Source organism: Drosophila gunungcola (assembly GCF_025200985.1).
Source record: "Drosophila gunungcola strain Sukarami chromosome 3L unlocalized genomic scaffold, Dgunungcola_SK_2 000009F, whole genome shotgun sequence".
In the NCBI taxonomy this organism is placed as follows: Eukaryota; Metazoa; Arthropoda; class Insecta; order Diptera; family Drosophilidae; genus Drosophila; species Drosophila gunungcola.
In genome coordinates, this window is record NW_026453181.1 from 2,121,783 (window position 1) to 2,143,237 (window position 21,455).

The window sequence follows — 21,455 nt, forward strand, 5'->3', positions numbered from 1 at the left end:
TGGTTGAGTGGGGCTCTTTGGCCTGTTTACTGGGACAAAGGCAGTGGCAAGTGCTCGCCGGACAGCCCATTGAATCGTCCTGTGGAGTGCCGGAGTTGTGAGGGAAGAAGGGGGAGTCCTGCACGAGAAGGGACTCTGAAGAGCCCTGGGCAACGGGAGCATTGGACACATTGCATCGAGAGCTCGTTTCATATCGATTGAACAGGGGGCGAGGACATGGGTAACAGTTGATATTTCTAAGTGCAGTGCTTGAGAAGAACAAGGAGCGGAACATATGTATGCTATGTTGCTTGATTATGGTGACATTGGGTATAGAATATGCACCCAAAATGCTTCACTAATTTGACATATTTACCAATTTATTATTTAAAAAATAATTTTGTGTTTTAGTTAAATATAATATAATAAAAACAAAAAATTAAGGAAAATAAAAAGTTAACGTATATTTATTTTACAAAGCTCACAATCTGCCCCTTTGATTTTTTTTTAAATCTTGAATCCACTCAAATTTCTTTTTAGTTTTTTATAAATTGCATAAAAATTTGTGACCTTAGTGCACATTTATACTCAGTTTACAGTAAACTAAAAAATACAATGTAAGATTAAAGCTTTTGAGTGACTCTTAACTCCCTTTATATTTGTGTTGCGATTCCTAAGCATTGTTCATATTCCTGAAAGCTTGAAAATTTTCTAATACATATTTTGCTTTTCAGCTAGCAACTTAGCACCTCGCTGGACGACCAGCGACTGCGGAGTCTAACAAAAACTTAAAGAAGTAGCTAACCTCTTGGTGCTCTAAGTCTTGCATTGCGTCGACGCGACGCTGCCCTTAGCGATTCCTTTTGACCACAACAAACCGAGCACGCAAGGTCCCAGTGAAAGCGCCTTAAGAGAACGCTGACGTGACTGGCTCCGCAGCAGGACACACACCAACACCAGGACAATGTCCCACGAAGAGAACGACGACTACCTGGCCAGCTTGAGTCAGGCCCAGACCGCCGAGGAGGAGGTCGATGGTGGAGGCGCTTTAGCGGCTGGCAGTAACGAGTCCGTTCTGAACGGCCAAACAATGCCACAAATTAGTCCGAACGCACCGCTCGAGGGAAACGTTTCGCCGCCACCGACGCAGCCCCATTTGGACGATAATCTGCACAACGGCAACACCAGCGCCAGCAGCAACATCAACAAGCACGCCAGCAACAGCAACATCAACAGCAACAGCAACATCAACGGTAACGGACACGACAGCAACCGCAGCAGTCCTGCCAAGAGTCCCAAGCGTCCTGTGTCGTCCAGCTTCCGGATTCAGAACGCCCAGTACGATGACGAGGCGGAGGACCTAGCAGCCGGCGAGCAGGTGGCAGGCGGAGATCGGTCCCAGTTGCCGGACTACTGGCAGCAGCGGAACGGAGGCACAGGAGCAACCAGTGGGCGGCAGAGTCGCGCCCTCAGCCCCGGCTATCTGGACAACATGAGCGAGAACTCGGAGCAGCCGCCGGTGGTGCCGCTGGTGCGGTCCAAGTCCCGGCCGGAAATCTCCAGTGCTGCGGCCGCGCGGTACAACAACCTTTCGTACTGGAAGGCCCGCCGGGTGGTGTTCTACCGCAACGGCGATCCCTTCTTTCCCGGCGTGGAGCTGCGATACCGCCCGGGGCGGGATGTCACCTCGCTGGACAACCTGCTCGACAAGATCTCCCCCAAGATGGACCTGCCGCGTGGCGCCCGCTACGTGTTCTCCATGGACGGGGACCGAAAGTACCACCTGGACGAGCTGGAAGACGGAGCCTTCTATGTCGTATCCTCGTTCAAGGCCTTCAAGGTGAGTCCCAAGATTCGCATGCATTTCTGCATTTATGCATTCCGCGTTTTCCATAATTTTGAAGTTTAAGTGAACGTTTTCACGTCAGGCGCAAAATCAATATAAATTTGAATATTTTGGTATAATTTTACTGAGTGTGGTGTGTGTGTATAACATACATAAAACTATATACGAGGTTTTGGCGTTTTTTTTGCGGTCAGCGTCCCACTCCAAAATGGGTGAGAAAACTTGGTCACTTGGCCTAAAAATCAAAGGCGGCGCTCGCCTTTTGGCTTCTTTGTTTTGCTCCCTCTTCCTTGGCAGCGGGCGTCCTTGGGGGTGGAGTGGGTGGTGGACTGCTGGGGTGGTTGGGAAGTGGAGCCGCATATTTGCATGCAATCACTCTCGTTTTCTCTCGCTCTCATTCACCCACTCTCGGAGTTGTGGGAGTCTAGCACTGCAAAACAATACCAACAATTAGCACGCCTTTTTCGCCTGGGGCGAGGGCAAGTCGGGAATTAGGTCTTAGCTTTTATGGTCGACTGCGAGTGGGCTTGGGCTTACTTGAAAGTCGAGAGGGCGAAGAGAACATATGGTCTTAAGAGCAACTTGGCTAGAACGAAGGATTTTCAACTCTTTAAGAAAAAAGGGTCAGCTGGCAGCCTATCGATATGCGAAACGAGCTATCGAAAGCTGTCAAGGGGATCAAAATTTGACTGTTAGCAAGGATATTCAGAACATAAAGTAAAGTAAAGTACAATATGCTAAAGTTTGTTTTTATATTAACTTTTATTTTGTCATGTTTTATCTTCGTTAATGAAAATACTCATTAGGGTGTTGTGGATTTAAGTCGTCATAATAATGTTCATAACGTTTTTAAGAATTTAAATAAAGCAAAAGCTGTCTTTGAAACAGAGTTAATTATTCGATCGTTCCCATGGCAGCTATATGATATCATTTTCCGAATCGAATTCAGTCGTAAATATGGACTGTCAAGTTGTTACTATTTCCAAAAAGAGTTTTTTAAAGAAATACAAAAATAGATATGTTAAATTTTTTTAATTTTTTTGTTTTTAGTTTTTTCAATTTTTTTTATGGGAGCTATTTGATATTGTCGTCCGATTTTCATAAAATGTAAATCGTAGTGCGAAAATACTAAACCATTACTACATCTCGAAGAATTAACAAAAAATAAGAAACCGCAAAGTTATTATTTTCTGTCATTTGTTTTTCCGATTGTTCCTATGGGAGCTATATGCTATAGTATGACTTCTGACTGAAATTATAATACCTTCTGCAAGGGTATTAAATAAAGCGATGGGTATTTATATTCAGTTTTATCTATGTATGTTAATACAAAATGAAAATTTATCCGTTTTAGATAAATTATTAAATAGATGCAATTATACAGAATAGTTAATTGTTCCAATCAGTTGATAAATGATCCTTCTCTTTGCAAAGTCTTTAGTCATAACCAATTGAAAATGTTCGAAAGTATTGTGGGTCTTCATTCTTTTTTTAGTAAAATAAAACTGGAAAGAAAACTCAAATTTTTTAGATGATGCCATAAAATCTACAGAATAAATAAAAATCTGACCTAACAATGTATATGTTGAAGGTCTTCTTTCTTTTCGAGAAGTCCGTTTGTGTGTTGACTTTTGCATAAATTTCAATCAAATGCTATCCAAATAGTTGACTTTAAAGCCCATTTTTCGACATCTGGCCCAGGCAGTTGGCCAAAAAGAAATCCAAAAAAATCCACATCATGCGGGCACAGCAATCAAGCGTCCGCACATCCTACATGTCCCGGAACAACTATTGAAAAAGTTTCCACCTTCCGTTTGACAAACGTTGTGGCCGGGTGATGATGTGGCGGCGTGGGAGTGGCTGAAGAGGCTGCTGGAAACCTTAATCGATTACAACCAAGTCAAAAGCCAGCGCAGGCAATGCGTCTATTGCAGTCGGAGCGTGAGCCAAAGTCGTGGTTTGCCAGTGCTCAAGACAAAGAGTGGCGGCACCTAAAAAAAAAGCCATCATTCCATGCGGCAAGGATGCCCCCGGGTACACTTCGTCCCCCAAGATACGGCCTCTCCACCGGGCTCCACTACGGGATACCCAGCTCCGACTCCGACTCCGACTCCGGACTCAACTTCAACTGCAACGCGCTACGGCAAAGGCAATTGCGCCCCTAGCCCGGGGCTAGCAAACAAAAGCACAGCATGGAGCATGCAGAGTGCACTTGCGAAAATGCTGCTCAAAGTAAAAGATATTTCGCAGTCTGGGGTGACATACCCATTAAAATACTGGATATTTAAAGTTTTTGTTTGTTTGGGGTTTTAGCATTACTCAATTAGTAAAGAACTGTTTGGCCTATTTCTATGGAAGGTAAACGAAATATTTTAGAGATTTTTGAGAAGTAAATATGTGTGTATACACTAGCAAGTGATGGCCTGGCTTTGCCACAGACAACAATTGTAAACTTAATCAATTGCTCGAATAACAGAAAAGGAGACCCCATTAATTGTTTATATTGAATAACAAGGCGACCATAAATTTCCTTGTATTAGACAGTGTTTGCTTATACCTTGTTAGATTGGTAGATTGGTGTTTAATATTTTGAGCACATTCATTAAATTTTATCAATATTTCTCATTGCTGCCAACATTAGCCAAAAAATGTTAATTAACGGAGAATAACAACGGCCAAATAAACCCTATAAAGTTATATATATATATGAACACAACAAGAAAACAAGACGTTAGATCCTACGGTATGCTCTGTGAATCTGTACTTAAAACCATTTATTTAATGCACCCAAAAATAAAATGTCATTAGCAGAGTGTCATCTTACTACTCAAAATAAATTCAATTCATAACTAAAACAAGAAAGAAAGCAAACTTCGGCAAGCCGAAGTTCATATACCCTGCAGCTATTGCAAGAATTAAATACTATTGAAAACATTAAAATTATGATTTACTTGCGTATATGTTGAAAAACATTGAAGCTATGATGATTTGCAGCTCAATTGTTAGATAGTCATTTTATATATTTTTATTATTTCTATGGGAGCTATATGATATAGTCGTCCGATTTTGATGAAACGTAAACCGTAATTCTAAAATATTTAACCATTACTATATGTCGAAGAACTAAAAAAAAAATTAAAAGACAGCAAAGTTCTAATTTTTTTTATTTCTTTTTTCGATTGTTCCAAAGGGAGCTATATCCGACTCGTTCCGACTTATATACTACCTTCAATAGAAAGACAACATTTGGAAAGTTTCATGCAGATAGCTTTAAAACTGAGAGACTAGTTTGCGTAGAAACGGACGGACAGACGGACGGACAAGCGGACAGATGGACTGACAGACGGACATGGCTAGATCGACTCGCCTAGTGATGCTGATCAAGAATATATATACTTTATAGGGTCGGAAATGTCTCCTTCACTGCGTTGCAAACTTCTGACTGAAATTATAATACCCTCTGCAAGGGTATACAAAAATGTCACTATAATCATGCAGATGCGAGTAGAAGATCAGTATAAGTCAGAAATGTATTTTAATTAAAAACTTTTTAAACAAACTTGGCAGATACTAGGTTGTTTATTTTTCCACTTACCGCGTGCACGAAACTCTAACATTTTCTTCAAGTGATATGCATCGCTCGATTCGCTGCCCGCCTGAAATCAAAACTTACGATGAGCCAGTGGCACTCTCTTCGGCAACCAAAGGGATCCGCCTTGTGAGTTCGTGGGCTGCTCCACGCTATGGTACAAAAGGCTACAAGGAACAATGGAGCGGCGGGCACATATATACTCATCAAATGGGAAAATGCATAGAAAATCAGCCGGCACTTCGGGCGCTCTCACGCGAAAAAGGCCAACTTGAAAACTTGTGGCGTTTCACTTAGGGAAATTAAAAATGTATGCAAAGTATGCAGAGCGGGAGGGACGAGAAATCGGAGCAGGCCAGGCGCAAAGTGCAGTCGGGCTGGCTAATAATATAAATTCATTTTGCGGCCGAGCAGAGCGGGCGCAAACTGTTTACAAAATCATTTATGATAATTTATTCAACCAGGCATGCGTGACGACAGTCTCGCCGAGCCGCGAAATTTGAATGATTTTGGGTGCAGCAAATTGCATTAACCTTGTCAAGCTCGCCAAATAATTGTTCCGCTGGCCGCCAGAAACACGGAGTGGGTGGCTCGCGCTCACAGCTTGTAATCAACATTTAAATTTCTAACCATGCTGCGAAGGTCGGGAAAACAGTGGGATGGGACAGAAGAATTTTAAGACAATGGAGCGGACGTCTTCTGTTGTTCCACAAAGCCGAGGGAAAATAATGGGGATGGGATTAACGAGCATTAATGGAATTTGTTAGCTTTCTCTGAAAGGAATTCAAGTTTGCTGTCGCCTTAACAATTTTTCATTTCCATATTCTTATAATTTGCTCGGGGTTTACATCTTCTCTGCCAAATTGAAATATAATAATGTCTAAATAAATTTAATAAGATTCAAAAGAATGCACAACAAATTTCTAAGAACCCTTTTTTTCTTATCTTAGATTTACCATTTCATCTTAGCCGATGGCTATACATATATATTTGATTTAAAACTGTATAAAAGACCCGTACAGCATAAATTTAAATGAATGTAAAATGTAACCTATTTTGCCCTTCACCGCATCCATAAAACAGAAATCCATGCAATTAAGAAATATCTGTCTTGACCCAAATAACAAATTTTATTTAACTTCGAGAGCTGACCAATTTTCTGTGAAAGTTAAAATGTATCGTGCCATTTACTTATTAAGGAAAGGGAAAACCAATGCTCAAAAACGAATAACAAAATTGTTGGCTTTCTAGAAAATGAACAAGGGCTTTGAAAATCTCTGCACCTTGTGTTCTTATTTAATTTGTTTTGTTCATCTAAAGCACCACACCCTCGAAAATAGTTGCAATGCCATTTATAAATTTCTCTCTTGACCCCAATATGAAATTCCATTTAAATTGCACTTGCTGACCAATTTCGGTGTTAAATTAGATATACATCGTACAATTTAGCAGCAAGCCCCAGAATTCTGCTGACCGACAATGCCACTGTGCCATAAATACGCCTTAAAGGTGCAGCCCGCCAATTATGAATGATGGCCAGGACTTTCGCTTTGTTTTCCGCTGCACCCCGAAAAACTGTTGGCCAAGAAAACGGACACGCAGAGCCGCAAAGAAATTAAGATTTTTGGCACAAACGTGAGCGGCATGGCAAGAGAACAAAAGCCAAATGCGGGGCATGCAGCACGCAAGGTCAGCGCCGTTGTAATTAACTGCATATAAAGTGGGCAGTGGATGGCAATCGGCGGAGGAAAGCGGGTGAAAGGCGAAAGGCGAAAGGCAAAAGGCGGGCGACCAGATTTCACGTCAATTATTTCTTCTTGCTTTTTTCTACGAGCAGCAGGAGAGGCGGCCAACTTATGACCAAACAAGCTGCAGTGACATGTGAACAAGATTAAGCCCAACAGCCACGAATACCGCACCTCTGTCTCCGGTTTTTCCGTATTCCCCAGCTTTTGCACCCTCGCCGTCCTCACTTTTCCACACCGCAGCAAGCCAAAAACTTCGGAACTTGCCTTTGGGCTATAAAGCGTTTGATAAATTTCGCTGCCATTTACGTGTTGCACGCGCCGGGGATGTGAAATGTGGATGAACCAGCTGGGAAGGCAGTGGAGTGGGCTCAGATAGTTGACTATGGCTAACAGGGGAGGCAAATAAGCGGTGAAAGGGGGTTAAATGGCTGAAGGGGGGGTGGGGGCCAGGGACAGCTGTGTCCGTTGACTGCACCTGACGACATAAATTGCGCATTTGCGTGGTCGTGATCCTTTTCACTTACAATGAAACGACAAAATCTCAGTTGCCTCCAGAGTTGCCTTTTGCCCGCCCGAACCCTTCCCCTTTTCCGCCCCTTTTCCGCCACTTTGATTTCCCCTATCCAATCCCTCCCCGCTACACGACAGTTTTAACAAAAGGTGCAGGTCACCAGGGCGTATGAGTAATGCGCGTTTGTGTGTGTATGATGCGTCTGCTTCACAATTACAAGAGCATTTCATACTCAATACCCATTGAACGAGTGGAGCTTGAGAGAATATTTATTTGGAAAATAATTTATATACCATTAAAGTCCATACTTCAAAAACAACCCATAAATTACTGATTTATTAAGCTTTTAAATTTAAGCTCGGTACTAGCTTATGGTCTGACCATATACTATGCAACATTAGTTGGGTAGCACAATTTAAAATATATAGTTGTTTTTTACAAACTTATTGCAAATATTCTAACCCATAAAATAAAACAATTGATGCTAGAGACCACAATTATTTTTGAGTGTTTGCGAGGTATTTCCAGTTAGTTTATGAAAGGCTTTTCACTAACACATTTTATGCCAAACAAAACTTTAAAGTTTAATACAGTTTTATTTCAATTTTTAAAAAATGTAAATATTTATTATTAAAAATATTTTAGCTTTAAAGAGTATTAGCTTCTCTTAAACATCACTGCGTAGTCCATTACTCCCCGAACTCCTCAACTTATCCCGCTTGTTTGCTGCTTCTGCAATGATTTTTTAATTGCTCGGCACAAATGTAAACACAGACTGGTCTTTTTTTGTTCTCTGCTGTCCTGTGTTGTTGACCGCTGCTGACTCTTCTCGGGCGGATCTACTGGTGCCGTTGTGGGCTCATTTTAATGATTTTCTGACTACGTCATCAGAGCCATGCTTGATTTACATTTTTGAGTTGTCCGCCCAGTGCAGCATTACGGCAACTGACTGAATTGACAGTTGGCACACGTACCTGCTGCAGCATCGGGATATTCAGGGGATTCTGAAGCAGCAGGCAACTGGATTTTTACCGTTTAATTGCCGCCTTTCATCGGATTCTTAATTTGTTGTTCGGTGCCATTTTTTTCGCTGTGAGTTGCTGGTGCACTTTTTCATTTAAATTGTTTGCCAATCAGGTCGACTGAAAAGGCCCCGAAATAATTGCTTCGGTCTGTGGATAGATTCGATTATTGAAAAATTACATTACTATAATTAAATGGCTTTCAGGCCAGGAACAATAACAAACAATTTGTGTCACGCCTTCGAAACTAATTGGAGTCAAGTTCAAATTGAGTCGGCAAATTGTTGAACAATATGCGTGCATGTATGAGAATACATATTACGTATACGTGTTTATTTTGGTGCGCACATAATGAAGGTGCATTAGGCGGAAATCTTGTCTCTAAGAAAGAGAGGGAAGTTATTGTACTTATCCGAAGGTATTAGAAAATGGTTCCTTTCTTACAAAATCGTTGAAATAATTATTCTGCAAAACTTTTAAAACTGGCTGAAAATTAGTCTAACAATTAATATTAATATATAAGCTTTAGCCAGCAGTATATTCAAGAATTTAAAAACACAATTCTTAACCCTAAAATATATATAAAATTATTTGAAAAAATAATTTAACATAAAAGGCTTATACCATTCGGAGCCCTTTTAATATTTCTATTTGCATAGCTTGTAATTACATATCTAGCACTTAAATTTAATTTTTAATTATCTGAACTTTTTTATTAAAACGTAACAATCTTTTATATACACAAAAAAGTATTTCAAACAACTAATTCATCATTATTGAAAGTCAATAGCTGACAATCGTCAGACAATGATTTTGAAGAATTAGTGCCTTTTTATTTTTAAGGATCACTAGGTTCGTAAGAGTATTCAGTCAACCCTCTGAGGTCATAATTATTTGTTTACATATGTATAGACATATGTACTGGCTCGAACGCGTCTATAGCCTTAAGGCGTTTTGCAATTATGGCAAAAGCTACAGCAACACCAGCGGCAACAACAACCATGGAAACTTGGAGCGGGAGCCATGAGATTTTGCTTACGTAGACGCCTATTAATATTACGCATTCGCAGAGTTGCAGGCGCATTGGCTTGGAAAATGTGACCCAGACCGCCATTGTTGTTGGCCTGCCGTTGTTTTCCTTCGGGCAGGACCCACAATTAGGAACATCCAGATGCCTCGACGAAATTGGGGCTGGGATTTCGTAAGGGCATTAATAAAGCACTTTAATAAATTAGTCCAACCAAAGCACTTAAGCGTCTTATCAAATCAGAACAGTTGCATGCCGTGGCTTAACGCACACATATGCACAGATGTGGTGCATAAATATGTGAATATTCATATATATTCATATATGTTCACTCGATCCTCATTGTGGTTGACATTTAAATGGCTAGTTGCTGTAGTTTGCGGCCATTGGAATTGCATTAGCGATTCGGGTAGCGGGTGGCTGCGACCGCATGTGCGAGTTCCTATGAAAATATGTAGGTGTTGAAATCGAAAAACAGCCCCGGACAATAATAACAATTATTAAAAACAATGAAACATAAATGAATAACAATATTACCGCCAGCCTTCCTGCGGCCCATAAACATCCTTCTGCGAATAAATGGCCTACAATGGGACTGATTTTGATTGTATGTTATTAAATGTGGCTGTAAATTGGCACTGGACGGCAAATTGTCATAAATCTGCAGATGGCTAAATAAATAGTTGATTCAATTTTGTTTAAAAATATTGCATTAATTGGGATTAAAAAAATAAACAAATATTTATAATAAAAATAAAGTTAAAACCAAATTGAGTTTCCATTGACAAAAATAAAACACAAACATATATGAGTTTTTCGTACTTTTTTAGTTATTTAAAAATATATTTTCTCTGTTGAATAATGCGAAATCCATGTTAAATTTTTTATAAACAGGAATTTTTTTTATTGACATTTTTTTTAGTTATCAAAAACCCGGAAAATATAATGATGTTGCTTTATTACTCGCAGTTTCTGCCATTGTTCCACAATCAGGCATTAAGCCACCCACACACTGGCAATAAAAGGACAACTTGTCCCTCCGCTCGCCCACAAACAGAAAGGACATGCTGGACCAATACAGAGGGCCTCGCAGCATTTTTCTGTATAAACATGACAATTTAAAACGCATTACAGTGCGGCAATTAATTAAACTGTCATTGGTTTGCAAGATTCTGAATCGTTTCGCCGCGCCACAGAGTCAAAATAAATTGTATACAAAAAGCGCGCACAGGCGAACACAAATATTGCATTAAAAGCCAGGAGGAGGTTCGCCGGGTTGACTGGCAACTGTAAAGCATTGCGTAAATTTATTGAATTGTAAAAAGAACATATATCAGCGTTTTTAATTGCAACGGCAACAACAAGGACCTGGGTTGAATAAATAGCCGAGGACAGTTTAAACTGCGGAAGGCTTCAGAGTGCCGTCGGCGGCAGTAACAGAAACTATAAAAGTTTATCGAGTGAGCTACATAAAAAGGGTTGAACTTATTTGGCTTCCCCTCCCGTAAAAGCGGAATTAGAATCGGCAATTTAAATCATCGGAGATACATTCTCATTTTCCCATTTTCCCTCATTGAAATGTCTGCTAAAATGGTCCACTTTAACTGGTCCATAAATGGCAAACGACTTTTGTTTTTGTTTGAGATGAGCTGTAATAATTTCACTCGTTTTTACTACTTCCCGTTGCCATAAAACAAAATTAAAATATATTATCTTAATCAAAAATAAGACAGAGAGAGAGTTCAGCAGTTTTTGGCTGCTCCGAAGCCAATTTATGCTGGGCCAGAGCACTTATTGCCAAGACCCAAGCCGCAGCCTCCGAGAAAAACTTAGACCAGAGCCAAATGACAGTAATTAGAATTTGTTGGGGTTTTTTTTTGGGTTATTTGGCTATTTGTTTATTCGTTCTACGTTTGGCAACACGGACTTTGGTGTTGCCAAAAAAGCAAGTGGCCAACTGGCAGCAACTGTAATAAATGACAACAAATTCCCCGCAGCCAGGGAAGTCGTCTAAACGGCTTTGGCCGAGAGGCGGCAGAATAAATAAATTATTTACAGACGCACACCCCCGAATTTTACAGGGTTGGGTTGGGGGTGCTGCCCACATGCCCCCTAAAACAGTTTTCATAATTCTGCGACTGACGTCACTCACTTTAAACTATGCAAAGCAACTTAATCCACCGGACCGTGGTGCTGTAAAGCACTCGGCAAACATTCTTGTCGCCCTCAAAGCGCACAGAGCAATAAAACACAGGCCTCCAGAAAGCGGGTTGGGTTTTGTGGTGGGGGACTGGAAAAGCTGGAAAAGCGGCTGGGTAATGTCTTCAACTCGAATTGATGGCGCTGACTACAAATTCGACTTGTGTGCCATATTGTGAGTGAATGTGCTGGTGTTTGTCCGTTGTTCCGCTAATGGTGAAAGTTGTCAAGCGGCTCAAGTGGTAAAGTGGAAGCACCAGGATAGTGGCGGGGTTACGAGCTGCGGGTCGAGGAGAAAACTTCCGTTGTTTTTCCCTTAGACAACAACTTTCACTCGAGAGAGCTGGCCGGCTGCACTAGGGAACTAAATTGTAGCAAGTCCGATAAAAACACTGTAGCATTGCTTTGAAACTTTTTATAGCGCACTTTTTGGGGTAGTAAAGCATTGGTTAAAAAAAAGTGCTTAAAATGTCAGTATCTTATGCTTAAAGTCACGTTTTTGTACTTAGTTTGGACTTCTATTTAGTTAAAACAGTTATTGGAAAAGTGGATATGAACATTAAAACTGACGCTTAGAAATACTGTTAAATATCGAGTTAAATAATTTACTTTTATTTGTGGTGAAACTTAAACTTTTTTTTCTTAGAAAAAGAAAAATTTCATATTTATATTCTGATTTGAATTTTTTTTGCATGCTCAAGTTTAAATAAATTGAGTATTTTAAGCTTATATTTATTTGTTTTGTTTATGTCCATGAAACTAAACTATTTTTGGTCAAACTGATGAGCTAGAAAATTGGTTAAGTATAAAGTAAAGTGCTCTTAAAGCATATTTAAAAAAATCAATGCATTTTTTAATACATTTTTCATTAGGAAAATGTTCTATTTTCTCCATTTCCTGAATGGTTTGATTATAAACCAACAGTGAGATTAAACTAAACTTTTCAAGCGTACTTAACATTTTATTGCAGAATACTGTTTAAACTATGATACTTCCTTATAAATACATGCATAGTGCGTGCTTTTGCATAATCGTTGTCCTTATCCATCCATTATTTCCGAAAGAAAACTTTCTCGTTCACCTGCAGATAATCCTGCACCATTTTCCACCTTCGCTTAAATAAGCAAAAAGTGTTTCCCACCCATTGTGTGTGGCACACGTCGTCAAACATATTGAAAAGTTTTTAGAATTTGCAAACAGTTGTCCCGCGCTGCCAACCACAGCGTCTCCCCTTGGATACACTGAAAATTATTTTTATTTTAAGAATTAAATTTGCACACTTAGATAGCCAACGAAAATTAACTGTACATGTTATTCAATATTACAAAAGGATGCCTCACTTTAAATTATATATTTATACAAAGTATATGTTATTGATACGTTGTTAAACCATTTGTGTTCACACCATAATGAAATATTAAAATCGAAAAATCTGACTGTCAAAATAAAAAAAAATTTTATATGTTCATTAAATTTCTTCCTGTGTAAGAAGAAGAAGTGCTGGCTAGAAGAAGAGGAGTCCGCTGGTCACGTCGTCGTCGTTGATGTCGTCTGAAACTTATGAGTTTTGAAATGAAAACTGGTACAAACGGAAATGCAATTGAAACGTCGCCATTGTTGTTGGCCTTGTTGTTGTAACTGTTATATTTGTTGTTGTTGTTGTAGTTGTTGTTGTCGTTGTTGATGGCCTGACAAGTTGAGAGAGTGTTAGTGAGTCTTTGAAAGTGTGTTTGTGTGAGTGTGCTTGTCGTATGAAGTTTTTCGCCAAGCTATTTGGAAATGCCATTAGACCATGTCACACATACAGGCTCAATGTGACAAGACGGTCCTTCTTCTTCGTCAGCCACCTTCTTGCCACTTTCCCACCATTTTCCCCCCATTTTCCCCCCGATTTCCACCCCGATGTGCCCCCTCGGTTTATGTTTATGTATGCGGTGCAATATTTTGCGTCATATTGTGTGCTGGCCTGCGGTTTGGAAAACGCGCCTGACCAAACTTTTCAGCACGACTGTAGGCACAGTTTGGTGTCTAGCAGCGGCTAATGCGGTTACATGGAAAACTCTCCGACCAAAGGACATTCGAAAGGACTCTTCCCACGCACCAGAAATCGGCGAGGCAGCAATTTAATTTCCGAAAATATTTCCTTGAGTCTGCTGACGCATTCGTGCGAATTCATATTAAACATTTGTTGTGCAAGTGACATTAATTATATCAACTGTGATAAATGCTTTTTTATACGGACGTATTATTCAAATTACGGCCGAAAATAAACATAGCATAAATAAGCGACGAGAAAACCTTGGCGCATAAATCAAGGCGCAAATTGTCACGTGCTCTAAATTCATTTATTTCCAAATCCGAGTCAAGGCGTGTGGTGGCAGCAAAACCGCCGAAACAAAGTCCAAAACTAGGCTAAGTAGTCTGAGGAAAAGTGTGGGTCCGGTGTGCCTGTGCGTGTGCGCGAGTTGGTGTAATTGGCATTATAATAACAATCGCAATCGATGTACGCCGAATCGACCACAACGGAGATGACCGCTTATCCGCACAGAGAGCCGCCGGAGAAGGCGACTCTCCGCGATTTTTGGGCCAAGGAGTCGGCTGTGAATGCATTTCTGCAGACCTCACATGTAAATATACATTTCGAATCAATTTCCTCGCAAATCGATTGTTGATCGAGGGGAAAAGTGCGAGTGTGGGGTTGCTGGTGGAGAAACTATTATACTGCGTAATCAAAAGTGTCAACATTTTCTCTCGGCTCCCTAAAAGCAATCTAAAATCAAATGGCGTACACGCAATCCAGGCAATACACTGGGCAACAAATTAGAGAAAGCCACTCCATTTATGAAATGAAACTAAGTTAGTCCATCATAAATTAGAACAGTTAAATGTATACATTTATTTTTGATTACAAAATGTTAAATATATGAATTCAAAAACAAATCAATACAAATAAAACAAGGATATTAAGAAAATATTAAGTAAATTCAAATATTGAAATGTTAGTTAAAATGATTTGATAGCTTTGTTAAAGTTTCTTTGATATGGTTGCCCAGCTTTCCGTTTATAACTTTGAAAACTTTTATACTTCACATAGATTGCTAAAAATATATATTCTCTAAGCCATATAAAAATAACCTCTTAAATCGGGCTCAAGTAAATTTCTGGTAATTTTTGTAGATTGTTGCTTAAAGCTGTTTACAATTTTCGATTTGACAAGTTTGTGTAAGTTCTTTAAACAATTTTGCGGTTTAAATTCCAGGGCCGTCACCATAATATTGTTAACAAGTGCCTGCGAAATGATTGTGAATTTCTTGCCATAGCTACTGTCAGAGTGTCTCTGCAGTGGCACATCTCTTGCATTTTAAGTGCACTGATTAAGTGCATAAGTGATTTAAATGCTGGGGGAATTTTCATCTAGAGTCATAAATTGAATATGTTTCAACTTTTGGCTTTGCCTGGGATTCAGTTACAATTTCAGTTGGAACGGGGACGATTGCCTTTGCTGCCCTGCTGGGCGTGGCTGGAGTTGCGTAAAATTTTGCTGGCGCACTCAAAAAACTTTTCAGTTATAATTTATCAGATTTTCGAGCTCAGACATTTTACAACAATTATGCATAGTTATGCGCATTGCTACAGATAGTTTCCTTTTCCCATTCCGATTGTTTGAGTGTGTGTGCGTATACGTAATATTTGAAGTGAAGGCCATCACAGTTCACATTTTCACATAGTCATGTGTGCATTTTCCATCGACTGACAACGTTTTAGTTTTAATATTGCGCAAACTGTTCTTTGTCATAAATGAATTCAAGAAATCCGGATTTTTCTGCTTTGTGAGTTGACTAGTTCCGTTTACATCACGGCCCAGGTGATCCGGGTGAATCTTGTGAGCAACAGGAGTCCTTTGTACGCTTCGGTTAACAAATTTGCATTTACAACTTTTGCCAGCTAATAAAAATTTCATATTCATCTTGTGCCCAAGCCGAAACTGAAACTGAAGCCGAAAAGAGGCAAAACGGAAAACGAAAAACGGAAGTCAAATAATTCCGACACGTATGTCCACGCCACTTTGAAAGAGTGGAGCGCATACAAAGCGAAAGAAAGAAATATGACTCCGTACGGAATATTTATGCGAGAACTCCTCCACACACTCACACACAAAATACACACCTACACCCACTCGGAGCCCTCATAGATACGCACTCACACTGTGACACATTCACAAGGCAAAATATTCGAGACTTTGCATATGCATGAGGGCGTAAAGGAGGGCGGGGTGCGGTGCGGTGCGGAGCCATAGTGTGGCGCATTACATTTGTAAAATCTGGCACACGAATGCAATAAATCACAACACAGCACAAAATACCCCACCAATACCACCGCACACACACGCTCACACAGATACGCATGCATACAATGGCATTATTATTAGTAATGCAGGCTGCTCTCGGAACCTAAGAACTCGGGAAATTATTAGGGTCACATGTGTAAAAGGATATTTCCTTATTAACTCACACATACGCTGGCATCAAATGAAATATGCTGGCATTCTGCCCGACCCAGAATTATTATTATGGCGTCAAATAATGAGGCAAAAAGTGTCAAATTTGCATGCAAAATGTGTCTAGATGGCATTTACAATATTCCATCTCTGTATATTATTTTCGATGGCATGCAATTGCGCCAAATTAATTGCATGGCAAGTGGTAGAGAAAAAACGCCATGCCAAGCCCAACGAAACTCCCAAAATGCACAAGGACAAATGGCCCTCGTACAGTGAAAATTGCCAATAGGTGAACGGGAAAGGCAAAGAGTTTAATAAGAAAACGAAATACATATAAAGAACTGTTTGTTATTTTGTACAAGACCAACTAAGAGAAAGTTGATAAATTACATTAAACTATTAAATATATTAAACCACTTTCAAAATCTTTAAATCGTTAAAATTTATTTTTATTAAAAGAAAACTATTTTTCTTTTTGCATTAAGGTTTCTAATACAAATGTTACAAATTATGATTTAAACAAAAGAGATCGATCTCTGTTCAAGTGAACATTTATTTTATGAACGGGCTGGAAAGCTTGATCCTTGCAATGATCGGATACCATGAAATATTTTTCTTTTCGCAAAAAGACATTTACCCTTTCATGTATCTCCATTCCGAAATCGGTCAGTCAGGGCAAACTTCATGGGCACACACATAAAACTCAACATAAGTAGGGTATAAATATTTGCAATGCAAAATGCTGACTCGACCTAAGCGAATGAGATGGGCTGCATGCGTAAGAAGGATTCAAAAGGACGAAGGGCTTCTGAGAATCCTGAAATCTGGTGTGTGGATGGATAAGAGGGTGCGCATAGGTACTAGTAAGGGTATCTGGCACCCCACACACATGCAAAGCACATGCAACAGGGAACTGCCACTTACGCTCACACACATACACACTTACCACAGACAGACACCCGCGCACGCACACCATGGCAATGGCATAATATATTGGTGTCTAAAGCAGACACGACGAAATGGCCGACTTGAGCAGAAGAAGAAAGGGAGCGGGAAGACAACTTGGCAGCACTTTGCAGTTGCAGTGCACTCAGAAAAATTATGGGTCATGAATTTGTTTAAATTTGTAAGTTAAGTTTAAGATCTAAGGTTAAAATTAAAAAAAGGCCTACTTAAATGCTTTCAAATTTTAAAGCCATATCGCACATTAAGCTGCACATTTTTCGGGCCACAACTTCTCAATGTTAGGATAAACAATTTCGTTTGCCAATTTGATTTTATGTAATTTTATTATATGTAATACATGGGAGCTTTATGATATATTCGTCCGACTTAAATCAAATTGAAAACAAAATTCCGAAACAATAAACCATGACTGAAAACAAAAAAAAATTAAACAACCACAAAATTAAAAGTTTTGGTTTGTTGTTTTTCCCCGATTTTTTGTTTGTTGCCCCGACTAGCTTGCGTAGAAACGGACAGACGGACATGGCTAGATTGTTTCTCCTAGTGATGCTGATTATGAATGTACATACTTTATTGTGTCGGAAATGTCTCCTTCACTGAAATTATAATACCATCTGCAAGGTTATAAAAATATATGTTAATTAAATTGCATCCAAACAGTTCAGTACTTTAAATTAGAAGTAGCAAAATAATTTAAAAATTTGTTTATTCCTTAACGTTTACAGTTCACGTGATTATTTATACCAAAATTGAATTTTTCTCTGTGTGTGCAGTTTGCAGTTCGAGTTACACTTGCCATACGTGTTACTGTTGGTTTAGGCTAGGGGGAAATGGGAAATGGGAAATGCGAGATGGAAAGGCGGGTAGTGTTAGCTGCCCCCGTTAGTTGCTAGTTGCATGTTGAAATGTCGTCTGTCAGACATGATGAAAATAATGGAGCAGAAAATGTCACTGGCTATGCTAAGGACACATGTGATATGTATGTGAGTGTGAGGACCACGCCCTGCCCAGCCCACGCGCACAGCCTCGCCATATCTGGGACCGTGTCCGATCCACACACCAACAGCCACCAACCACCAGCCACCACCCACCACCCACCACCCACTACCCAGCACCCCATCAACCATTACCTTCCTCAGTAAAACGTCAAGGCTGGCCGTTGCTTTTGGCATGATGATTTAGTAAGGCTGACATTCCAGCGCGTTTCGGTAGCGCTCATTAACGTCTCCCGCTCCTCGGCACGCAAATGCAATTACGGATTCCACACACCTCCCACGCCGCCCACACTGCCCACACCTCCACTTGGCACCACAAGAAAAGAAAATATATATTCAACGTTCATCAACAATTTGTCAGCGAGTGGCAACAGAAAAGAAACATTTTCTTGTATTGTAAGTCGAAGCAATTTGCATAACGTTTAACGGTCTACGGAAAAATAACAAAATATGCCAAGCAAGTAATTAAATTCAAATCAGTTTTGTGCTCCTGTAACGGTATTTCCACCGGGATCCACCCCCCCATCCTATTAGGTGGGCGTGGCTCGGGCGGAAAAACCGCTGCGTTGCCGAAATGATTGAAAAATTTATGGGATGCAGTCTGGCAAGTGACATTTATATTAATTTATTGACACTGCGTGACTTCGATGGCCAAGGACACACATGTCTCAGGATATTGAATATTAAGTTGATAAAATAAGACAACCCTACCCCACCTTCTTCAATACACAAAAAAAAAGATAGCAGTTAAATGAGTCATGTACTCTGCACTAATGGCTTTCTTTTAATAAATATTTAAAAATTGGAAATGAAATTGCGTTGACCGTTCACTGGTCATACTGCCTGCTAGCGAGTTAAAAATCTTAATATTGTTTCACTTCTCACAATGAAATTGTTGAACAATTTTAGTTAAACTTTCAACCTTAAAAATAATATATATATAAATATATTTTACATCAACATTTCAAATATGTTACAACTCTTCAACTCTTTTTTTTCGGTGCAAGCACACAAACTAGATCCTTGAAAGGTTATCGCCTCCCTCGAAGGGGATAGTAAATTTAAGTAGAAAAAGGGGTAGCCAAACCTTGGCAAAAACAGCGACCATAGCACGTGCCATAATCATTAACAAAAACTTGTCAAGTGCAATAAATCTTTATGCAATTTTTTGTCCAACTAAAGTTGACCTCCATTAAAAAGCGAGAGAAGAGGGTAAGCCAAGCCGGGGAAGTGTAAGCCGGGCTGAGCTGACGTGGCCATTAATAAACCACGCACATGTAGGAAATAATTAAAATTATACCCAGCCCACTCCCCGGCAGGCGCACAAACAAACATTTTATAAATCATAAAAAATTATGTATTGTATGCGTGTGCCGGGGAGAAATAAAAAGACCCATGACCGTACAAAAGGGGTTACCGAACAATGCCTGGAAGACGGAAAATAAGAAGGAAGGAAGCGGAGTCAAAGAAGGCTCGTTTCATGCATGGGAATAATTAAGCTATAAACCTCGACCTCTTTTCTCCAGCCTGCTTCACTTGTGAGCTTGAAATATTTACACCTAAAACAAATAATAAATGCCCAACAAATTATTTATGCACGAAGACTCGTCGCTGAAAATGGCGACGATAAGTCAGCCCCAGCCCCGGCCGCCCAACTTCCGCTGGAGGGGAGGGAAGGAATGGGGCGGCGACCCCATATATATCATGACCTAACCTTGTCCATAATGTTTACTAATAATAATCCGCCCATGGCAGCCAAGGAATCCGAACGGGAAAACACAATAAAAATAATAAGGACTTGTAGGAGTCGATGGCAGCTAAAAAATGCCAGCCAAGCAGTAAAATGCCAGGCGAAACTATTTAAATCAAAAACTTCTCAACGTCCAGCATCGGGAAAAGAGCTATGGAATTTCCATACAGCCACGGAAAAGCCGGGCCAGCGAAAGAAAATATATATAAAATAAAAAAATTATGCAAAAGAAAAGGAAACAAAGGCGAAGGAAAATGTGCGATGGCGGGGCGGCGCTAAAAGGAAATTGCGAGTATTATTACGACTTTTATTAATTTTACCGCGGACCACCCCGCCGCAACCGTCGTGGCACACTTTGTACCATTTTGCGTTTCGGCCAAGTTCAGTTTCGGCCATGTCCAGTTGAAGTTTCTCACTAAACAACTTTGCACGCATCGAAGCGGGCAACTTTCGCGGACAATATTTTTTGTCGTGCGGTTCTTTCGGAGCTCTCGAGGAGGATTTTCCTTTCGCTGATTTATGTATGAGCGGGGAAAACTTTAAATTGTGTGCAGTGTGGCAGTAATCATTCTTGCAACGTCCAAAAATCGGTAAACTTTTATTAACAAGTTGAGCTTCGAAGAGGAGGTGCAGCACTGTGCAGTGCAGACATGACAGCCACAATAGAAATTGAAAATATGGCCCCCAGTCGTGAACCAACAATTCCCAATAACCAGGCAACAAGCATAGAAATACACACTTATGGAAAATTCGGGTTGGGAGAAGTGCAAGCATTGTCATCGCTGGCCGAAATGTGAATTTTTCTGGCCGATTTCGTGGCTTTTATGAAAATATTTCGAATTCCCATAAACTCAACGGCAATGAAAAAGGCAGCGCCGCAGGTGCTTAGTATTTGTACCTCTTTTTTGAGTACAGTGAAGCAAATAGATCAACGGGGTTCACAGTTTTACAGAGCTTACTGAAAAGAAGTGGAATGCAACGAACAATAATTTAAATATACTGTTTCTAAGAATTTAATAATTGAACGTCAAATATGAATTAGTTTTATGTAGTTTTAAAAGTATTATTAAGCACGCACATCAAATTCGCAGAAAATTACAAAATTCCAAATAAATTTACTGTAAATAAGACAATTAACATTCAATTTAATACAGACTTTGAAACAATTGGGGTCGAACTTAGAACCAGTTCAATTTTTTAAAACTTATTTTTCATTCTTGTACAACTGTGAACATTGTACAGTGATCCGAGTATCGAGCACCGAGCACCTTCAGCAAAAATGGCAGTCGTTAAACTTGAACAAACTTTTACCACCGTGGCCG

At 39.9% G+C, this 21,455-nt stretch overlaps 1 protein-coding gene across 3 annotated transcripts in view; it reads left to right on the forward strand.

Annotated features, from left to right (window-relative positions):
• Positions 1–21,455, forward strand: part of LOC128259864 (echinoderm microtubule-associated protein-like CG42247) — a 66,535-nt gene that overhangs the window by 21,817 nt on the left and 23,263 nt on the right. Inside the window, exon 2 of one of the 3 annotated variants that reach the window (XM_052992473.1) lies at positions 714–1,819. The exons of 1 other annotated variant lie outside the window; for it this stretch is intronic. In XM_052992473.1, the coding sequence (XP_052848433.1) occupies positions 944–1,819 (876 nt within the window). In that variant the 5' untranslated portion in view covers positions 714–943. Of the gene's footprint in view, positions 1–713; positions 1,820–14,090; positions 14,549–21,455 lie in introns of those variants that run through there. One more of the 3 variants, XM_052992474.1, reaches the window with a different exon arrangement.